General features: G+C 41.6%; 1 protein-coding gene across 4 annotated transcripts in view; it reads right to left on the reverse strand.

The window, feature by feature from the left end:
- pot1 (protection of telomeres 1 homolog) overlaps window positions 1–18713 on the reverse strand; it is a 95537-nt gene that overhangs the window by 54232 nt on the left and 22592 nt on the right. For 2 of the 4 annotated variants that reach the window (XM_053886569.1, XM_053886568.1), the window contains exons 4-6: window positions 6348–6433; window positions 2576–2683; window positions 358–429 (exon numbers count right to left, since the gene is read on the reverse strand). In XM_053886569.1, coding sequence (XP_053742544.1) covers window positions 358–429; window positions 2576–2683; window positions 6348–6433 — 266 coding nt within the window. Of the gene's footprint in view, window positions 1–357; window positions 430–2575; window positions 2684–6347; window positions 6434–6509; window positions 6913–18713 lie in introns of those variants that run through there. The other 2 variants (XM_053886571.1, XM_053886570.1) reach the window with 2 other exon arrangements.

Below are 18713 nucleotides of genomic sequence, written 5' to 3' on the forward strand. Positions count from 1 at the left end.
CAGATTACAAGCTGGCATTTTAATATTCTTTAAGAATTCATTTCGGGGAAAACACTGGACATTTTGGGCACTATCCAGATGGACATTTGGTGGACATGGTCATTTTAAATTTTGAAAGGATAATGCTTGTCAACATCGTCAGCTTCTTTAGTAAATGATAATACATTCTTCTTACGCCACAGTACAGTGGTACTCGGTGACTGTCCCAGGATAAGTGGTCTATTTACTATAAGGTTTAGCAAAAGAGACTCTCAAACTCTAATTGTTAGAGGCCCCCAGGTTACATGACTCATCCTGACAGCTACAAGACATTCTCAATACACCCCAGCAGTCTGACTTATGTCTTCCGACTGTTACCTCAGGAGGATGCTTGGTGGTCCTCTTCACTGCAGCTGTGGACCTGGGAGCAGCTAAGAGCTTTTGAGACACCTGCACAACCGAAAAGATCTTAATATTCATCTGAAAAGGAAAGGCCATTATTCCAAGATTACGAGTGTGAGTCATTTGATAGCATCATAAGATTTTACACATCCAAATACCAAAAAAAAAATTCATTCAAGAGGTACAACTTGATCACCAATCGCTACTTGACTTATTTGACAGATGATTAAATGAAAATTAATTCAACAGGTGGAAAGTCAATCCTGGTATATTTTGAAAGGTTTACACACTGCTGTGCTGCCTTCAGGAGAAGTTCCAAAAACAAAACTAAACAAAAACCAGCATACAATCAGATCATGTACCAAAATCTTTCTTGTTATGCATTAAACATAACTTCGGACACCACCTGAATGGCACAGTGTTCAATGTAGACCAACAATCTATCAACAATTAGCTTTGAATGAAGGACAATAATATTGGGGTAAAAATAATCATAATAATAATTCACAGGATTGGTTGAAACTAGCAGAGCTCTTTTCTAGTGGTAGAAAGCGTGGTAGAAAATACACTGCGCATAGTATTTGAGGCTGCATGGTCTGTGTCCACGGTCCTGCCATAAATGATGATGATGATGATGATGATGATGATGATGATGATGATGATGATGATGATGCCAAAGGATCATCATTATTCTTGCATCAGAGATGAGGAAGAATGTCTCCAGCGGATCAGATACTTTGATCAGATCACACACTTTGTCAGAGTGGTTATAGAGGATAAAGGCATACTGTAAAATCTTCAGGTTTTTAAGCTACAACCCTTTAGAAAAGTATTATCAAAGTTGAATATTTCATAGAAAAAACTATGGCAGCCAAAGGGTTAGCAAACAGATGATCACAGGGGCTCTGTGTTGTTTCAACATATTTTTGAGTAATAATTAATACATAATACAACATTAGGCTGTTTGAGAAGCTAAACCCTCTGCAATGATGTCTGGCTCGCTTGTCCCTGTTACTACTGATTGACAGCAGGTGATTCAAGATGACACACAATGCACTGAATGTCAAGGTAAAGATTCTCAGCTTAATATTTGTCAGAGTGTGTTTGCATCAACTTACACATCAGCATTACCGCGGTACAAATCTCTACCACAGGCCACATTTAGACCCTCTGTACCACATGCTGAACATAAACATAAACCTGAAGGTTGACACACAGTCAAGCCTTCCACGTAGCATGTTGGTGAACAGACATGTCAGTGTTGCCACTTTTTGAGTGAGAGAATGTGTTGTGAAATGGACATGCCAGAATATAATTAAAAAAACATCAAATCACTGTTGCAACATTTCAATTACAAGTAGGTTGCGGTTGTTGTGTCTGATATAAACAATTTACTACTCCACTGATTTGTATACGCTGTTCAGCATCTCCTCATGTTGCGGACATTTTACACTGTCATTTATTAATGTGGATAATATGCAGAGCAGAACGAAGGCACTTGAAAATATGTATTAAAAAAATACATTTTAGGCTTTGACACTACTTCCCTTTTTGTGGTTTACCATGCATCAATGAAATAATTGTTTTGTGGGTGTAACTGTCTTCTTTGTCGGCTATTTAATGAATCTTGGTGAATTGGGAGGCCTCATCAGCGAAAGAACATTAGAGTTTGGGGCAGATCCAGACATTTTCATCCATTTTCAGAGCAATATAGCCCTCAGTGGAGGGCTGCTCTCTGCTATATTGCTGTTGTTGTTAATGGCATAGTGTCAGAGCCTCAAGGTCAAGCATGATGATGATGATGCCAGGATCAAAAACACATCAGTCCTGGTGTTGCCTGCTTCAGTATCACGGTTCTATCAGCAGCTCACAGACAGTATCCTTGTCAACTAACATCAAAGTGAGTAACAGGGAGGGAATTGAGAAAGGCAACGTTGTCAATGAGAAGACTATATTCACTCTCACTTTTTGCATCCCATTATTTTATATTATGTATATATATTCTAAGGTTTTTATAAGGGATTTGTTTTTGATTAATACATATTAGATGGATTTAGGAGCAAGGCTATTATGTATTTCAAAATAAACTTCATATATTTAGAAAACATACAGTTTAACACGAACATTACACACAAATCAGTATAAACATATACAAAAGCATTATAGTCTATAGTCAGTGAAGCTTGATCCTTACATAGATAAAGGCATTGTCCCCCTTCAGCAGCAGGTTATAGGGGTGCAGTTTGTCCTTGTGAGCAGTGGGAGATTTGCCCACAGTGAAGCCAGAGGCCACAACCACATCCTGGCAAGAAAACACAAGATAAAACAACAACATGAAACTGAGAAGGAGCCAGGATTTAAACTCAGCGAGCAGAAGGAGATAAATGTGCTTCCTTGTTCCCAGGGGGGGGACAGATTGGAGCAGCAGATGTTGAACCCGGGAGAAATGGAGACGTCACAACAAGCCACCTATGATAAGCTGGTATGAAAAGTGTAAACTGCCTTTTGTCTGCATGTCAGCTGCAGACAGATATGGCCTTAAAGTCAACACTTGGGCTCCCGAAAAGAGTCAACAGATAACTGCATAATCATGTTATAGAGAGGCTTTAAAGAGCTGTACTGTGCAGCCAAGCAGTGAAAGCTGGTGTCGCTGTGCATCAAGAATTCGCTGATAGAGAGATTAGTCCCGGTGTCCTGGTCCAAGTCATAATCGAGCCCAGTTCATGGTATCAGAGCTAAATGAGTATGTATATTATAAACTGTCCACTTAGGAAGCAACACTGATTGACAATAAATTTCACATACTGCTGTGCAATTGGAATAGACAGCAGGTGGAAATTATAGGCAATTGGCTACACACAATAAAGGAGTGGTTCTGCAGGTGGTGACCACAGACCACTTTCTCAGTTCCGATGCTTTCTGGCTGATGTTCTGGTCACTTTTGAAAGGTGGTGGTGCATTCACTCTAGTGGCAGCATAAGACAGAGTCTACAACCCACAGTGGCTCAGGTAGTGCAGCTCATCCAGGATGGCACATCAATGCGAGCCGTGGCAAAAAGGTTAGCTGTGTCTGTCAGCGTAGTGTCCAGAGCACGGAGACACTAGGAGACAAGCCAGTACATCAGGAAACGTGGAGGAGGCCGTGGGAGGACAACTACCCAGCAGCAGGACCATTGCCTTCTTCTTGGTGCAAGGAGGAACAGGAGGAGCACTGCCAGAGCCCTGCAAAATGAGCTCCCGCAGGCCACAAATGTGCAGGTGTCTGCTCAAACAGTCAGAAACTGACTCCATGAGGGCATTAGTTTTGACGAATATTTATTTTATTTTATGGGTAGGAGATGATGAAAACAGTACCACACAGGATGGTTGCCCCACCAACTTTGCAAAACTGATGTTGAAAGATTGCACTATTTAGAAGAGACAAAATACAGATCTTAGGATGCTAAAAGACTAATCCTTTCTTTGCTTTCTTCAAGTACACAGCTGGTTTGCCAAAACATTTAGAGGTTTTCTCTGCTGCCAAGTCGCTGTCACCAATTCACATGATGGTACCAGCATTGTATGTCAGCACAACACTATGGTACCTAGGGCATCAGATCAGATCAGATCAGGGCATCCCTCGTCCCCCCCAATCACAACCAAGCTGACATCTCTTAAACTCTATAATCATCAGAGAGAAAAATGATCCCCATTGTGATCTAATATTAACTTAAAAGCCCCCGAATTAGGTGTTAATCGTTTCAAAAATCATGCTGCACTTCAAAACAAATCACTTGCTTTGACATGACCTATCACACCTGAATACAATCAGCATTCAACACTCATTTGACTAGATAACTAGTTAAATAACTACACACTTATGTAATATTCAATTAATATTCACATTCAATAGAACACCTGATCAGTCAAAGCTCATTCAATATTTGCAGTGCAGTGGTTTGAAAGAAATCCCAAGATTCTTCAGTGAACTACCGTCACCTCTCTGAGTATGTCTTAATATACACATTAGACTATGAAAATGTGTCTGAGAACAGTCACTCGGAGCAAAAAGTTCCCAAAACAACATCTTTTCCAATTAATTCATCACATCTTGAATTCATCAACACATCAACAGATCACATGAATCACTCCGCTCATTATCTTATTCAAATTTCACATTAATGAGGCATGAAAATAATATTTTCACAAACACACCTTCTTGGTAGCCGAACTGTAGTTTTGATGAAAGAAACATGATCGCATTAGCATCATATGAATATGCATGAGCACAAGACTTTAAACTTGATCTTCAATCTAAGGACTCAAAAGTTTGCCACTTCGGGATAGCAACTTGCTCTATTTACATTTATTGAAAAACATTTTCTTAAAAGGGTCAAGGCTTAAAAAAAATAATGCATTAATCCATTTCTGCGGCTTTTCTTGTGTTTCAAAAGATACTTGGCAACACGTGCTTAATCAATGAAAAAACGGTTAACTTGAAAAAAATTGAAAAACAATTATTTGTACTAAAAAAAGTTAATATACACCAAATAATAAAATTGACCCTCGGTGTGCATGTGTGTGAATGGTGTGTGTGTGTGCCCAGCGATAGACTGGCGACCTGTCCAGGATGTATTCCTGCCTCTCGCCCAATGACGCTCGGATAGGCTGCAGCACTCCCTGCAACCCTGTAGAACTAAGCGGTGGTTAACTGAATTGCAATAAAAAGGAAAATATACAACACCTCTATCCCTCCTAGGCCCATCATGAATGATAATGAATTAATATTAAGACACTTTGATACAACATAAAATAGCAGCAAATGCTGCAGAGTTAACAAATGTGGCAGTGGTCTTGACCTCAGCCCCCAACCACAGGTAACTGCAAGGACGTGATAAATTGTCAGCGGTATCCCAGATAAATAATACAGCAAGAAAGGCGACAAATATCCTTATTCCAGCATCCATTATGACCCATGACACTAACACTTCATCTATGTGCAACAATGCGCTTCCAGTTTCCACGTTTTTTTATCCACCTCCTGCTGCCACTCGATTCCCTTTTTCGTATTGATTTTGCCCCTGCTGTGTCACCCAAACACTATTTTTCAACTCTCTCCCTGCTTAATAAGTGCCTTTCCCTCAACCCGCTGGAAGCCGCCATATGAATCCTTGGTGTTTGCCATGCTTCCACAAAAGGAATTAGTATTTACTGAGGGGCTTTAACCAACTATTTGCCAAAGATTCTGATGCTTCCAAGGTTCCAACTAGAAACTCCATTTTGTCTGACTAACATATCGATTGAGTCACACAGCGGAGCACACGCTTTTTTTTTAGGTTTTATATACATCCCCTTGGGTCATCAGAGTTGTGTCCAGATGTTGGTCCTGAATGGGTCATGGGATGTCTAAGCCTTGAGGGGATGACAGATTTCAGTCAGACATGTTTCCAGCTTATGGCTTTTCCTCAGCAGTGCAGAGAGATGCTCCTGCTGTCAGAATGTAAATATAAATCAGTCTAAAAAGCATCAAACGAGGTCCCACTCAGCCTTTATCCCCACAGTGATCCACACCCCCAACTCCCTGCACTGCTGTTTAAATAAACAAAAACAAGCTCCTACACATCATGAATGCTCTTTTCTAAAAGAGACAGAGGAATAGCCTCTTTTAGAAGATACACAGCAGAAACACGACGATATGAATAAACACAGGGTGTTTCATTTGGGTCATCCATTTCTGTGATAAACACAGATAAAGCGAAAACCATTGGTTACAGTTTGTCACAGCAAAGAAAATGTACGCTTATGGCAAACAAAAACGCGTGTTTTCTTTCTAACATTCCAAGGCCGTGCCTGCCAAGCTAGGCTACCACCCACTAGAGAAGCTAGCTTACAGCAACAGTGCAGACTCAGTCCAAAATGTTTTCCCACTCGCTGAGTGAAGGTCAGACGTATTTATTTATTTAATTTCAAATGGAATCATTACTTACCGCTATTTTGGCAGCACTGTAAAAGTCTTTCGCCAGATGTCCAAATAGAATAACATTGATGGAGGTGGATGGGGAGTCATCTTTACCTGTGATAAAAAAAAACAAATGTCACTTAAATAATAATTCACACTGTCAAGAAACGTTTTACCAGTATGAGCAGACCTTTGGGAACCATCCTTGCGTGGATTGTCTGATGTTTTGAGATGTTTTGAGAGAACAGAAGTAACCAAACAAACATTTTCGTAGAATTGGATTGGATTTGATTACTAGACCTGTCTGGTTAGGATAAAGAATCTTTAAACCATCAGACCCCTCATCCTCTGTCAAGCAAGAGTCACTGCTTCCAGAACAACGTGGTTTGAATCATAAGTCCTTCATTTACATGAATCTGCTCTTCTTCCTCAAACTGCTGACAAATCCCTCAAATCTTCACAGATATTGCTCGTGACTTCCCCCACTACCACGCACTCGGCCGTGCCTGTTTACAGAGTTGGGGCGGTGCTGGACCCAATGATGCCTTATGGTGGTATCATCCGCAGAAACAAAAATTTATTGAACATTATTACATACACACGGAAGCAAATGTTCTTTCATTATGTCTTGGCTGAATCAAAGTCAATGACACTTCAAGTAATACAGTAAACAGACAAATTCCAAAATACTCCGCTCCGCTAAAGTGTAGAGGGTCAATGGGACTGTTAAGGTCATTATACAGTATGCACCATTGTGATTCATTCTGGGGTGACTGTTCCTTTTCTTTAAATCTATGATGCTGTGCTGAATTTATTTTCCTTAGGCCAAACAGAAAACTTGCGTGCAGCTATGGGCAGCAGCTCTGTGAACATTACATCCAATTAACGTGATCGCTATAGTTCTAATAACTCAGTGTGTTTGTTTTAGCAGCTACCAGCAAGGTTATTAACTTAAAAAAAACCTCTAGCTAAACACAGAAACACATAGACTCTAGCTATACAGCCATTGAAAAGTGCAGGACCATCAGCTTCAAGACTCGGCACTTATGAATTTCAAGCTGCACTTCAGTATTCAGTGTTCCCAGGCTTCCCCGCCGCGGGTTTCTGCAGCTCTCTAATCAGGCAACACGAGGACCAGGGCAAAGATAATACGATTCTTGAGCTTTTGTTGGTTTCAACAATTGAAATCAAGCAGATGCCTTTTCAGAGTACACAGAAACTCACCACAATCACAGAGCAGCACTTGGGCTCTGGTAAGATCCACACACTATAATCTAGGAAGTGTTTTTATTCAAACAAGCTATGATTAAATCACTGCTCACGACCTGAGCAAGTCAATAAAGCAGGATGAGTTACACAGCTCCGCAACCTCATGGTTGAAGAGAGCTAAAACGCCACTTTCATCATTTCCCAATTAAGGTACAGAGCGAGCACCGGCATATTTAACTACAGTCTGCACAGCACAAAATGACAAAATTCCAAAGTGGATTGTTCTGGGTTTCCTGGTGGAACCCCTCGTGCCAGTCAAGCAAGGTGGGTCCACAAATCGTACCATCCAAGTAATTTAGAAGAGATGAGAAAGATTGATTTGCTATTGAATGCACAAGGAACCCCAGACAGAGACGTTGATATAAACTATATTACCAAAAGTATTTGCTCACCCATCCAAATGATGAGTATCAGGAGTCCAAATCACTTGGCCTGGCCACAGGTGTATCAAATCCAGCACCTAGTCCTGCAGACTGTTTTGACAAACATTTATGAAAGAATGGGCCGATTTTGGGAGCTCAGTGAATTCCAGCGTGGAACTGTCATTGTATGCCACCTGTGCAACAAATCCAGTGGTGAAATTTCCTCACTTTTAAAGATTCCACAGTCAACTGACAGCTTTATTGTAAGAAAATTGAAGAGTTTGGGACAACAACTCAGCCACAAAGTGGTAACAATGCACACTGGAGAGGGATCAGTGGATGCTGAGGTGCAGAGTGCAAAGAGGTCACCGACTTTCTGCACAGTCAATTGCTCCAGAGCTCCAAACTTAATGTGGCTTTCAGACTTGCCAAAGTACAGTACGCAGAGAGTTTCATGGAATGGGCTTCCATGGCCGAGCAGCTGCATCCAAGCCATACATCACCAAGTGCAATTCAAACGCCGGATGTAGTGGTGTAAAGAACGCCACCACTGGACTATAGAGCAGTGGAGAGGCCTTCTCTGGAGTAATGAATCATGCTTTTCTATCTGGCAATCTGAGGGACGAGTCTGGGTTTGGAGGTTGCCAGGAGAACAGTACATTTCGGACTACATTGTGGCAAGTGTGAAATTTGGTGGAGGAGGAATTGTGTTTTTCAGGAGTTGGCCTTGGCCCCTTAGTTCCAGTTAAAGGAACTTTGACTGCCTCAGGACACCAAAACATTTTGGACAATTCCATGCTCCCAACCTTGTGGGAACAGTTTGGAGCGGGGCCCTTCCTCTTCCAACAAGACTGTGCACCCGTGCACAAAGCAAAGTCCATAAAGACATGGATGACAGAGTCTGGTGTGGATGAACTTGACTGGCCTGCACAGATTCCTGACCTGAACCTGACAGAACACCTTTGGGATGAATTCGAGCAGAGACTGAGGGCCACGCTTTCTCTACCTGTATGAGTGTGTGAGCACCACCTCACCAATGTACTTTTGGCAGAAGAGTTGAAGCTGTAATAGCTGCAAAAGGTGGACTGACATGATATTGAACCCCATGGGTTACAGGAATGGAATGGCACTTAAGTACATTCATGAGTCAAGGCAGATGAGCAAATACTTCCGGTAATATAGAGTTTCGTACAAATGTATCCATTCACACATATTTGTCGAAAGTGACAACTCCACTTAAAAATGACCCACGGAAATCTTACACTATCAACCCAACTCTTATTTAAAACTCTTCAACTAGTGAGTGAGAAAGACTATAATGGTCTATGAACAGATTGTGGCAGCTTCAGACGGAGCATCAGGAGGCTTGTTGGGAAGCCTGCGAGCCTTCACCTGTGTAGCACTGCTGCCTGTCTCGTTTTAAAAAGACAAATGAATGCACATTGCAGTTAGACTTCTGCTTCTTTTATAACCTGCCCACAGTTATGCTGGTGAGAAAGGACCAACTTTTTTAGGTTTTCTGAACAGTTAATTACGGTGAGCCTCTTTATACTGTAAACACCAATCATGAAAAAAGGACCTCATTAAACACCTATCTATCAAAGCTACAGGAATCACACCACACTTGAAACACTAAAATACATAAGAAAACAAACCTCATGGTTCACTTACGATGTGTATGCCCACTAATGTGGACAGTCACTTCATGACTTTTTATAACTTGGTGAAAATTAAAACATCAAAACTGATGGAGACAGAATGAGTGAAAAGTGTTTATGCACCACACAGCAGTTGGTAAGGATAGGCTTCATGTGAAAATTCAAGGACGTTGCCTGCAGGCTAAATGAGTACTGGATTTGCTCACTAATACTCTTGCCCGTCTAAATCCCAGAATTCACCTGACCATCACTGACCAAATTGGTGAGTCATTTTTGTTTTTTTGGGGGGCGTGTTGTATACACTGGAAGTTCGAAAATATTATAATCAAAACCTGCTAAATAATATTTGATATTGTTTCTGTTTTTTATCATTAATGGACCTGCTAAATAATATTTGATATTGTTTTAGATTTTTTATCATTAATTGTTTAATGTTTCAAACTTTAGTGAACCTGTATGCGTTCGATCATGCGCGTTTGAACTCACGAACAGCTGTGTGCTTGGATCTGAGAATGACCTTGAAGGCGCGCTCATTTGAAGCGGCCATCTTGAACTTAGTTTGAACCTGTGCGCACGTGCTGACAAAATGGAGTGGATGTACTGACCTAATATGGTGAACCGGGCATCAGTGACGTATAAAAAATGATGTAAGTGCTGACGCAATTGACACTAATATGATCTATCACCGAACATGTATCCTTTTGAGGGAGGAACTTCAAAAGGCCACCTGGAGAAAAAACAAGATAAGTTATAGATATGACTAATTGGCTTGGCGTGAGAAAACGGATGTCGGTATGTCTTCAAAGCCGTGTGTCGCTATATAAGCGCTCGGAGATGTGACCCTGAGTTCTTGCTCTTTTTGGATCTTCGCCCGCGTTTGTCCGCCGTAAGTTTTTATCTTATCTTGGGACGGTGCTCTTGCTGTTTGCTCTCGGACCATTTGATTTCAACTCATCTTTTATTTCTCTTTTACTATTTCTGAATTAATCCTTTTTATTGAAGTAATTTTGATTATATGATTTAAGTATTTTTAATTATACGGCTTTTGAAGTAATTTTGATTATATGGTTTTGAAGTATTTTAATTATACGGCTTTTGAAGTGTTTTTGATTATATGGTTTTGAAGTATTTTTAATTATACGGCTTTTGAAGTAATTTTGATTATATGGTTTTGAAGTATTCTTAATTATACGGTTTTTGAAGTGTTTTTGATTATATGGTTATTGAAGTAATTTTGATTATATGGTTTTGAAGTATTCTTAATTATACGGTTTTTGAAGTGTTTTTGATTATATGGTTATTGAAGTAATTTTGATTATATGGTTTTGAAGTATTCTTAATTATACGGTTTTTGAAGAGTTTTTGATTATATGGTTATTGAAGTAATTTTGATTATATGGTTTTGAAGTATTTTTAATTATACGGTTTTTGAAGTATTTTTGATTATATGGTTTTTGAAGTATATGTACTAGTACCAGCGTCTGGCGGTACTTTTGATATTGTTGGGTATCAGCGTCTGGCAATACCCTTGAGTTTATGGATTTTATTGTTTTTGGTTGACTTTGCTGTTTTTACTATTCTTTTATTAATTTTTTGAAGAAACATTTTTGTGACAAAAAACAAAATAAAATTGAGTACGAATTAAGTACTGAAAAGGCACAACGGCGTTGATCCCTGACTACTAAAGAATCAACTGGCTCCTACCTACTACCATCAATTGGGTTATAGGTGAGTTATTGTTTGATTTCCTCCTGTTGCACATTTAATGAGTGTCTCACATGGTAGCATTATTCCATCCTGAATTATTGTGTCAATGATTAGGTGGTAGTTTTAGGCATTTATGGGGAAAATGTTATTTGAAAGGAATGGATTTAGGATCCGATCATGAGTCCCTAAACGAAGTTAAGTAAAGAGACTACGATAAGGTGTAGCATTGTAAGGTCAAGAACCTGTTTCTTAACAGGTCGGGCTAATTAAATAACCCGCTCAGTGAAGCGCCGACACTACTCACTAATATAATAAGGTATAGTTGATATGCTTATTATAGTTTTAGAACCGTGTCCGCAACAAGAGGCTGACTGAGTTGACCAACCGAGGGGCCCTTTACCAGAGAGGCAAAGGGAGGTAGTGTGCTTGGAACTAGGGACGGCTTATGTTATAGCTAATCGCCTTGTACACAAGACCTTGAAAACCTAAACCCGACGACATGGCGCCCGAACAGGGACATGATTGAAAAACGTACAATCTATTTGTGAGTAACTGGACCACAGATTAAAATTCTGGCGGGAAAAGTTCGGTAGTGAATAGATGGATCCTACAATCTCTGAGTTTTGAATCAAAGAGAAAGATTCAGGCTCTATCACTCGACAACGTACGATCGTGTTGACTCTACAATTTACCGAAAGACTGTCCCTTGGGACTGATCACCCCAAGCAGGATAGTTAAAGTATTAAGGTAATTGTAGTACAACTATATAATATAGCTGGAATACAGAAGTACAGCAAAAAGTCCCGTGAGGCCTTATAACGGGCACCCCATGGTAAAGAGTCCGCTAAGGACAACTGGGGAACTGCAGCAGGAAGCAGCGGCATAGTTCGGGAAACTGTTCATAGCCGGTAAAGTGAATTCCTTAAAAATAATTTGACTAAGATTGAAAAATGGAAATGAGCAAAGAGGTTGTGCCAAAAAGTGGTGGAGCTCTTACGAGAAGAGCTTCCATGGATAATGCCGCCGTGTGCACTTCCAAGCACTTTCGTTCATGGTTGGAGCAGGAAGGGATACGACATGTCTTATCCATCCCGCATCAATCCAGCACTAACGGAGTCCGCGGAACGTGCAGTACGCGCGGCAAAATCACAAATACTACTGTATAAGCACAGATGGCACTTACCTGAAAACCTCTTTGCCATTAACCAACAACTCAGTCTCCCCAAGTTACGGGGTTCTACCCCTGCCCACTCTCACGAGCCCTCTGTATCGTCATAGGTGGGAAGTGAGGTGTGGATACTCGCCACCGGAAAATCTACCACAATAGTAAAAGTCGAAGGGAACGTACTTACGGGTAAAGATGGCCATAGGTACCACCCCAAGCAACTACGACTTAAGTATAAAAATCAGGATGGAAGCTGACCGAGACCATGTGCCAGGTTGGGTTCAGGGGGTTGGGGAGGACTATGTGAAGATGCTCCCCGACCGAGTCTTCCCAAATAATGGCCTTTTGGTCATGGCCTGGGATGGTGTTAATCATTCCTGGAAAAAAGGGATTGTTATGCCCTATACTCACCCCACCACCAGTGTTAGTTGGTCTAACTATGAGCCTGGTGACTGTGTCCTTTGTGCTGCGCCATTTTTGCCCTTATTTGGTCTGGGGATGCAAAGTACAAGCACGAGCACCGTCCCAAGCGAGCCGCCTAGTGGGCCACTTTTGGTAAGCAGAACTGGCACTGTATTATGAAGAGCCCAACACGAAGAGGCATAGTGTGACTGTGCCGTATGAACCGCCTCAGCTTGGCTCTCGCCATATGACCATTTTGCTGTCATACATGTGCAACAGCTCATGCATGGGGGGCATGAATCGCCGGCCTATCTTCACCATCCTTACGCAGGAAACCACTGATGGTAACGTGCTGGGGAGAAGGTGTTTTGAGGCACGAATCTGTGCGTGCCCTGGACGGGACAGAAAGACGGAGGAGGAAAACGGCACCAAGCAAGAAAAGTGGAAAAAAGTCAATGGACAAAGGGTATAGCTAAGTTTGAATTAGGCAACCTGCGTATGTCTTAAGGATTAAGGTACTGGCCACGAAAGTACCTGAGGGGGAAGTAAATAAGGAAAATCTTAGGATGAAAATCAAAATTTTAACCTGAGTGTTAGGCACCGTTTTAATAATATTAGTATTACTTAACTTCAATGTTACCCAGTTCTCCTAAAAAGAAGACTGGTGTCGAAGGATGAACAATACGCTGTGTAAAACCATAGTTATTTAGAGTTCTCTTAAAACTCTCATAGGGTGGAGAGAGAGAGGAAGAGAGAGAGAGATCAAAAGTTACCACTGTAATAACAGAAAAATACATCTTAATCAGTACCAAAGTATTAGTTTACGATATCAATTCAGGATTGATTAAAATGAGAACTAAATGATACAACTTTGCAGAGCAATGTAATACGCTCCATGGCTTTTAGCCACGATTACATTAAAATACCCATAAGTGATTAAACACTGCACGGAACCAGACAATAGTTTGGACACTCTTCTGGATGACATGGGCGGGTATTGGAGCAGATGCACCGACGTTCCGTCTACGTCAACAGGAGACTCAAGGTAACGCCTCCATCCACAAGCACATAAAAAGAGCTGCGCAGCAGACACAAGTTTAGTCACGCTGAACATGGCAAGCAACCAGACGAACACCACCGGGTATCACCCAGAGAGTCCTCCCCAGATAGGGACAGATTTTATTGATCTTGCAATACTGTCCATTTTACAAGTAATATTTGTTCCTCCATTACATAAGCAAAAAACTTGTCTGGGATGCATCCTCGGATTAATAGTAGGGTGCATTCGCTTTTTCGTTAGAAAAGCATCCCCTTTACATGCCTCGTTCAGCCTCATTGGATGCGCGGGTTTAAATTTAAGCCCTCAGAGACCATGGCTTTGGCCGACCGCGGTCACCATAGTATACGTACTGGACAGTCTGTACACCGAATTGGCCCTTTTGTTTTGCATAGGTTCTCAGTGTACCTATTGCATTATAGCAGGAACGGCGATATATTTCATACTCATAGGTTTATTACTGACATTAATTTGGTCAACCCTGGGGAGGTATAAAAGGGCAGCACTTAATCTTACTGCGCAATGGATAATTCTGATGATATGGATTCTGTTCAAAAAGTTAGCTGGAGGAACTTCTTTGTATGTCTCTGTGTTTTATATAGGTTACCTGATGGGGACTTGTTACCCCATAAAGATATGGAAAACTTCGAACAGCATAAGGCTGTTTGGGATGGCGTCTACTCTTCGTAGACCTTCTCAGAATTGACATTTTGTAATGTTTCTACAGGGCTCAATTGTGATTACGGACGGGAACAACAAAGCAGATCAATGGGATCCATGGCACACGCAAAAAACGAGAGTCCTGTATGCCCTAGATGTGATCATGGAGCCCCTTGATCCCGGAACCAAAGTCCGCCCTGTAGACAGAGGAAGACATAGGATTTTTAGTTGGGGACCCTCCACCAAAATGGTTGAATATTGGAGGGGTGAGCCCCGCATGAAATTTACAGCAAAGGTGTCACGCGGTGTACTTACCCAAGATCACAAAAAGCAGGTCCAAAAATTGTGGATACCGCATGAAATCAAAGCAAAAGATCGGGTTGTGTGGTCATTCGAACAGGAGACCCCGTTCATTCTCCAGGCATGGCCACGTTTTGTGGTAATGTGCCGGGAGAACGAGCCATTGAACCATTGGCTCCCAGTTGTTTGTGCTGAACTCTGGGAGTTTACGTTCCCCGGGGATGATAAGCTGCCCCCGTTGACCACATACGCCATTAGGGCGTACCATTGTAAAATATGACCTGGGCAGACATCCTGGATTGAACGCGGAGCATTCCATCCCCCGTATATGATGGAGGGAATGGTGCTGAAAACCGAACAGGTGGGAGAAATATACAACGAAGACTTGGGAAATGTTAGCCCAGCCAGACCTTGGGGGCCAGGAAACATTCAGCCAGGCTACCAACCTCCCGGAAAGCAGATTTACCTCTGCGACACAAACTTACTGATGGTGACTCAATGGCAGAAAGAGGTTGTGAGTGTGTATGAGGACTGGGAGGAGTGCGTCGACAGGGAGCATGATGAATTGTGGCATGGGGGGTTTGGTACACAACATTACCAAGGAGGATATTGTCCTAGTGGTTACTATGAGTGGATCGAAAGGTTGTTGAAAGGTAGATCAGTGGTGCCCACGGCACATGGATGGCATATGCGAAGACCAGTCACTTGGGAAAAATTCGCCCGACTGGTGATGAGTGGAGCTAAGGAGGAAGCAATGGCGGTGTTGGAGGGGAATCGCGACTGGAGGCGTCCTGCCATGCTCCAACAGTACAAACGGCAACTCGGGAGGCCCGCCCCCCGGAGACCAAACCCGGCGAGACGTTGGGCAAGGAGAGCCGCGACATGCAGTAGCACAGAGGTGGCCTCTGGAGGGAGAAGCAATCTCCCGTCCAATGACGAGGCACCTGCTAGCTCGGAGTCGGTAGCTACTCCAGCCCCAAGGGCACCCAAGTGTCGGAGGGCCTCCGTGTCTGTACCGATGTACCCTGAGCCAGCGCGGTCCTCTCCCGAACCACTGCCGAATGCCCCACCACCTTCAGAAAGTAGTGCAGTTGAGGACAGCCAGGAAGAACAGCCAAATCACCAAGGGGATGCCAGCGCAGCAAATTGTGCTTATTGTAAGGGAGAATTAGTAGCCCTTAAAGATCCACTCCTTTGTAAGCACGATGGCCATATCCTGGGAAGTTGCCACCTGTGTGGGTTAAACATGAGGGACATCAGCTTTGTCTTCCCTGATGTAGGACAGTTCGTAGCAGGCCCCGTTAATGACTCTCACACGGGGACAGATGGCCCTGTGGAGATGAACCCCGGAAGCATGCTAAACCCTGTACCCCCGGCATCACCAAGACGCCAGACACCTTCTCCTCAAACTGAAGACTCCAGTGATCTGAGCCCCACATCTTCTCAATCTGCAAGCCACTCGACTCCAGCCCCACGAAATGAATATTCACCCACCACTCCCCAATATGAGGTTCCAGCTCCCCCAGCGTCTGTGGATGGTGATGGAGAACCTAATGACTACACTGCCCCTTTGACGTCCAGCCCTGCGTCGCCTGGTGTGCCAAGATCGGCATCTGCGCTGATGTGGATCTGCTACTACGTGAACATGCTGAGAGAATTGGATGATCTCGAGTCCCTGATGAGACAACAAAATGATGATGACGAAGGAATCGGACCACTGGACTTTGACGAACTGGACAAATGGTGAAGGACGATATTTTCGGAGGGGGATGTTGTATACACTGGAAGTTCGAAAATATTATAATCAAAACCTGCTAAATAATATTTGATATTGTTTCTGTTTTTTATCATTAATGGACCTGCTAAATAATATTTGATATTGTTTTTGATTTTTTATCATTAATTGTTTAATGTTTCAAACTTTAGTGAACCTGTATGCGTTCGATCATGCGCGTTTGAACTCACGAACAGCTGTGTGCTTGGATCTGAGAATGACCTTGAAGGCGCGCTCATTTGAAGCGGCCATCTTGAACTTAGTTTGAACCTGTGCGCACGTGCTGACAAAATGGAGTGGATGTACTGACCTAATATGGTGAACCGGGCATCAGTGACGTATAAAAAATGATGTAAGTGCTGACGCAATTGACACTAATATGATCTATCACCGAACATGTATCCTTTTGAGGGAGGAACTTCAAAAGGCCACCTGGAGAAAAAACAAGATAAGTTATAGATATGACTAATTGGCTTGGCGTGAGAAAACGGATGTCGGTATGTCTTCAAAGCCGTGTGTCGCTATATAAGCGCTCGGAGATGTGACCCTGAGTTCTTGCTCTTTTTGGATCTTCGCCCGCGTTTGTCCGCCGTAAGTTTTTATCTTATCTTGGGACGGTGCTCTTGCTGTTTGCTCTCGGACCATTTGATTTCAACTCATCTTTTATTTCTCTTTTACTATTTCTGAATTAATCCTTTTTATTGAAGTAATTTTGATTATATGATTTAAGTATTTTTAATTATACGGCTTTTGAAGTAATTTTGATTATATGGTTTTGAAGTATTTTAATTATACGGCTTTTGAAGTGTTTTTGATTATATGGTTTTGAAGTATTTTTAATTATACGGCATTTGAAGTAATTTTGATTATATGGTTTTGAAGTATTCTTAATTATACGGTTTTTGAAGTGTTTTTGATTATATGGTTATTGAAGTAATTTTGATTATATGGTTTTGAAGTATTCTTAATTATACGGTTTTTGAAGTGTTTTTGATTATATGGTTATTGAAGTAATTTTGATTATATGGTTTTGAAGTATTCTTAATTATACGGTTTTTGAAGAGTTTTTGATTATATGGTTATTGAAGTAATTTTGATTATATGGTTTTGAAGTATTTTTAATTATACGGTTTTTGAAGTATTTTTGATTATATGGTTTTTGAAGTATATGTACTAGTACCAGCGTCTGGCGGTACTTTTGATATTGTTGGGTATCAGCGTCTGGCAATACCCTTGAGTTTATGGATTTTATTGTTTTTGGTTGACTTTGCTGTTTTTACTATTCTTTTATTAATTTTTTGAAGAAACATTTTTGTGACAAAAAACAAAATAAAATTGAGTACGAATTAAGTACTGAAAAGGCACAACGGCGTTGATCCCTGACTACTAAAGAATCAACTGGCTCCTACCTACTACCATCAATTGGGTTATAGGTGAGTTATTGTTTGATTTCCTCCTGTTGCACATTTAATGAGTGTCTCACATGGTAGCATTATTCCATCCTGAATTATTGTGTCAATGATTAGGTGGTAGTTTTAGGCATTTATGGGGAAAATGTTATTTGAAAGGAATGGATTTAGGATCCGATCATGAGTCCCTAAACGAAGTTAAGTAAAGAGACTACGATAAGGTGTAGCATTGTAAGGTCAAGAACCTGTTTCTTAACAGGTCGGGCTAATTAAATAACCCGCTCAGTGAAGCGCCGACACTACTCACTAATATAATAAGGTATAGTTGATATGCTTATTATAGTTTTAGAACCGTGTCCGCAACAAGAGGCTGACTGAGTTGACCAACCGAGGGGCCCTTTACCAGAGAGGCAAAGGGAGGTAGTGTGCTTGGAACTAGGGACGGCTTATGTTATAGCTAATCGCCTTGTACACAAGACCTTGAAAACCTAAACCCGACGACATGGCGCCCGAACAGGGACATGATTGAAAAACGTACAATCTATTTGTGAGTAACTGGACCACAGATTAAAATTCTGGCGGGAAAAGTTCGGTAGTGAATAGATGGATCCTACAATCTCTGAGTTTTGAA

Source organism: Synchiropus splendidus, chromosome 14, assembly GCF_027744825.2.
Source record: "Synchiropus splendidus isolate RoL2022-P1 chromosome 14, RoL_Sspl_1.0, whole genome shotgun sequence".
NCBI classification, from domain to species: Eukaryota; Metazoa; Chordata; class Actinopteri; order Syngnathiformes; family Callionymidae; genus Synchiropus; species Synchiropus splendidus.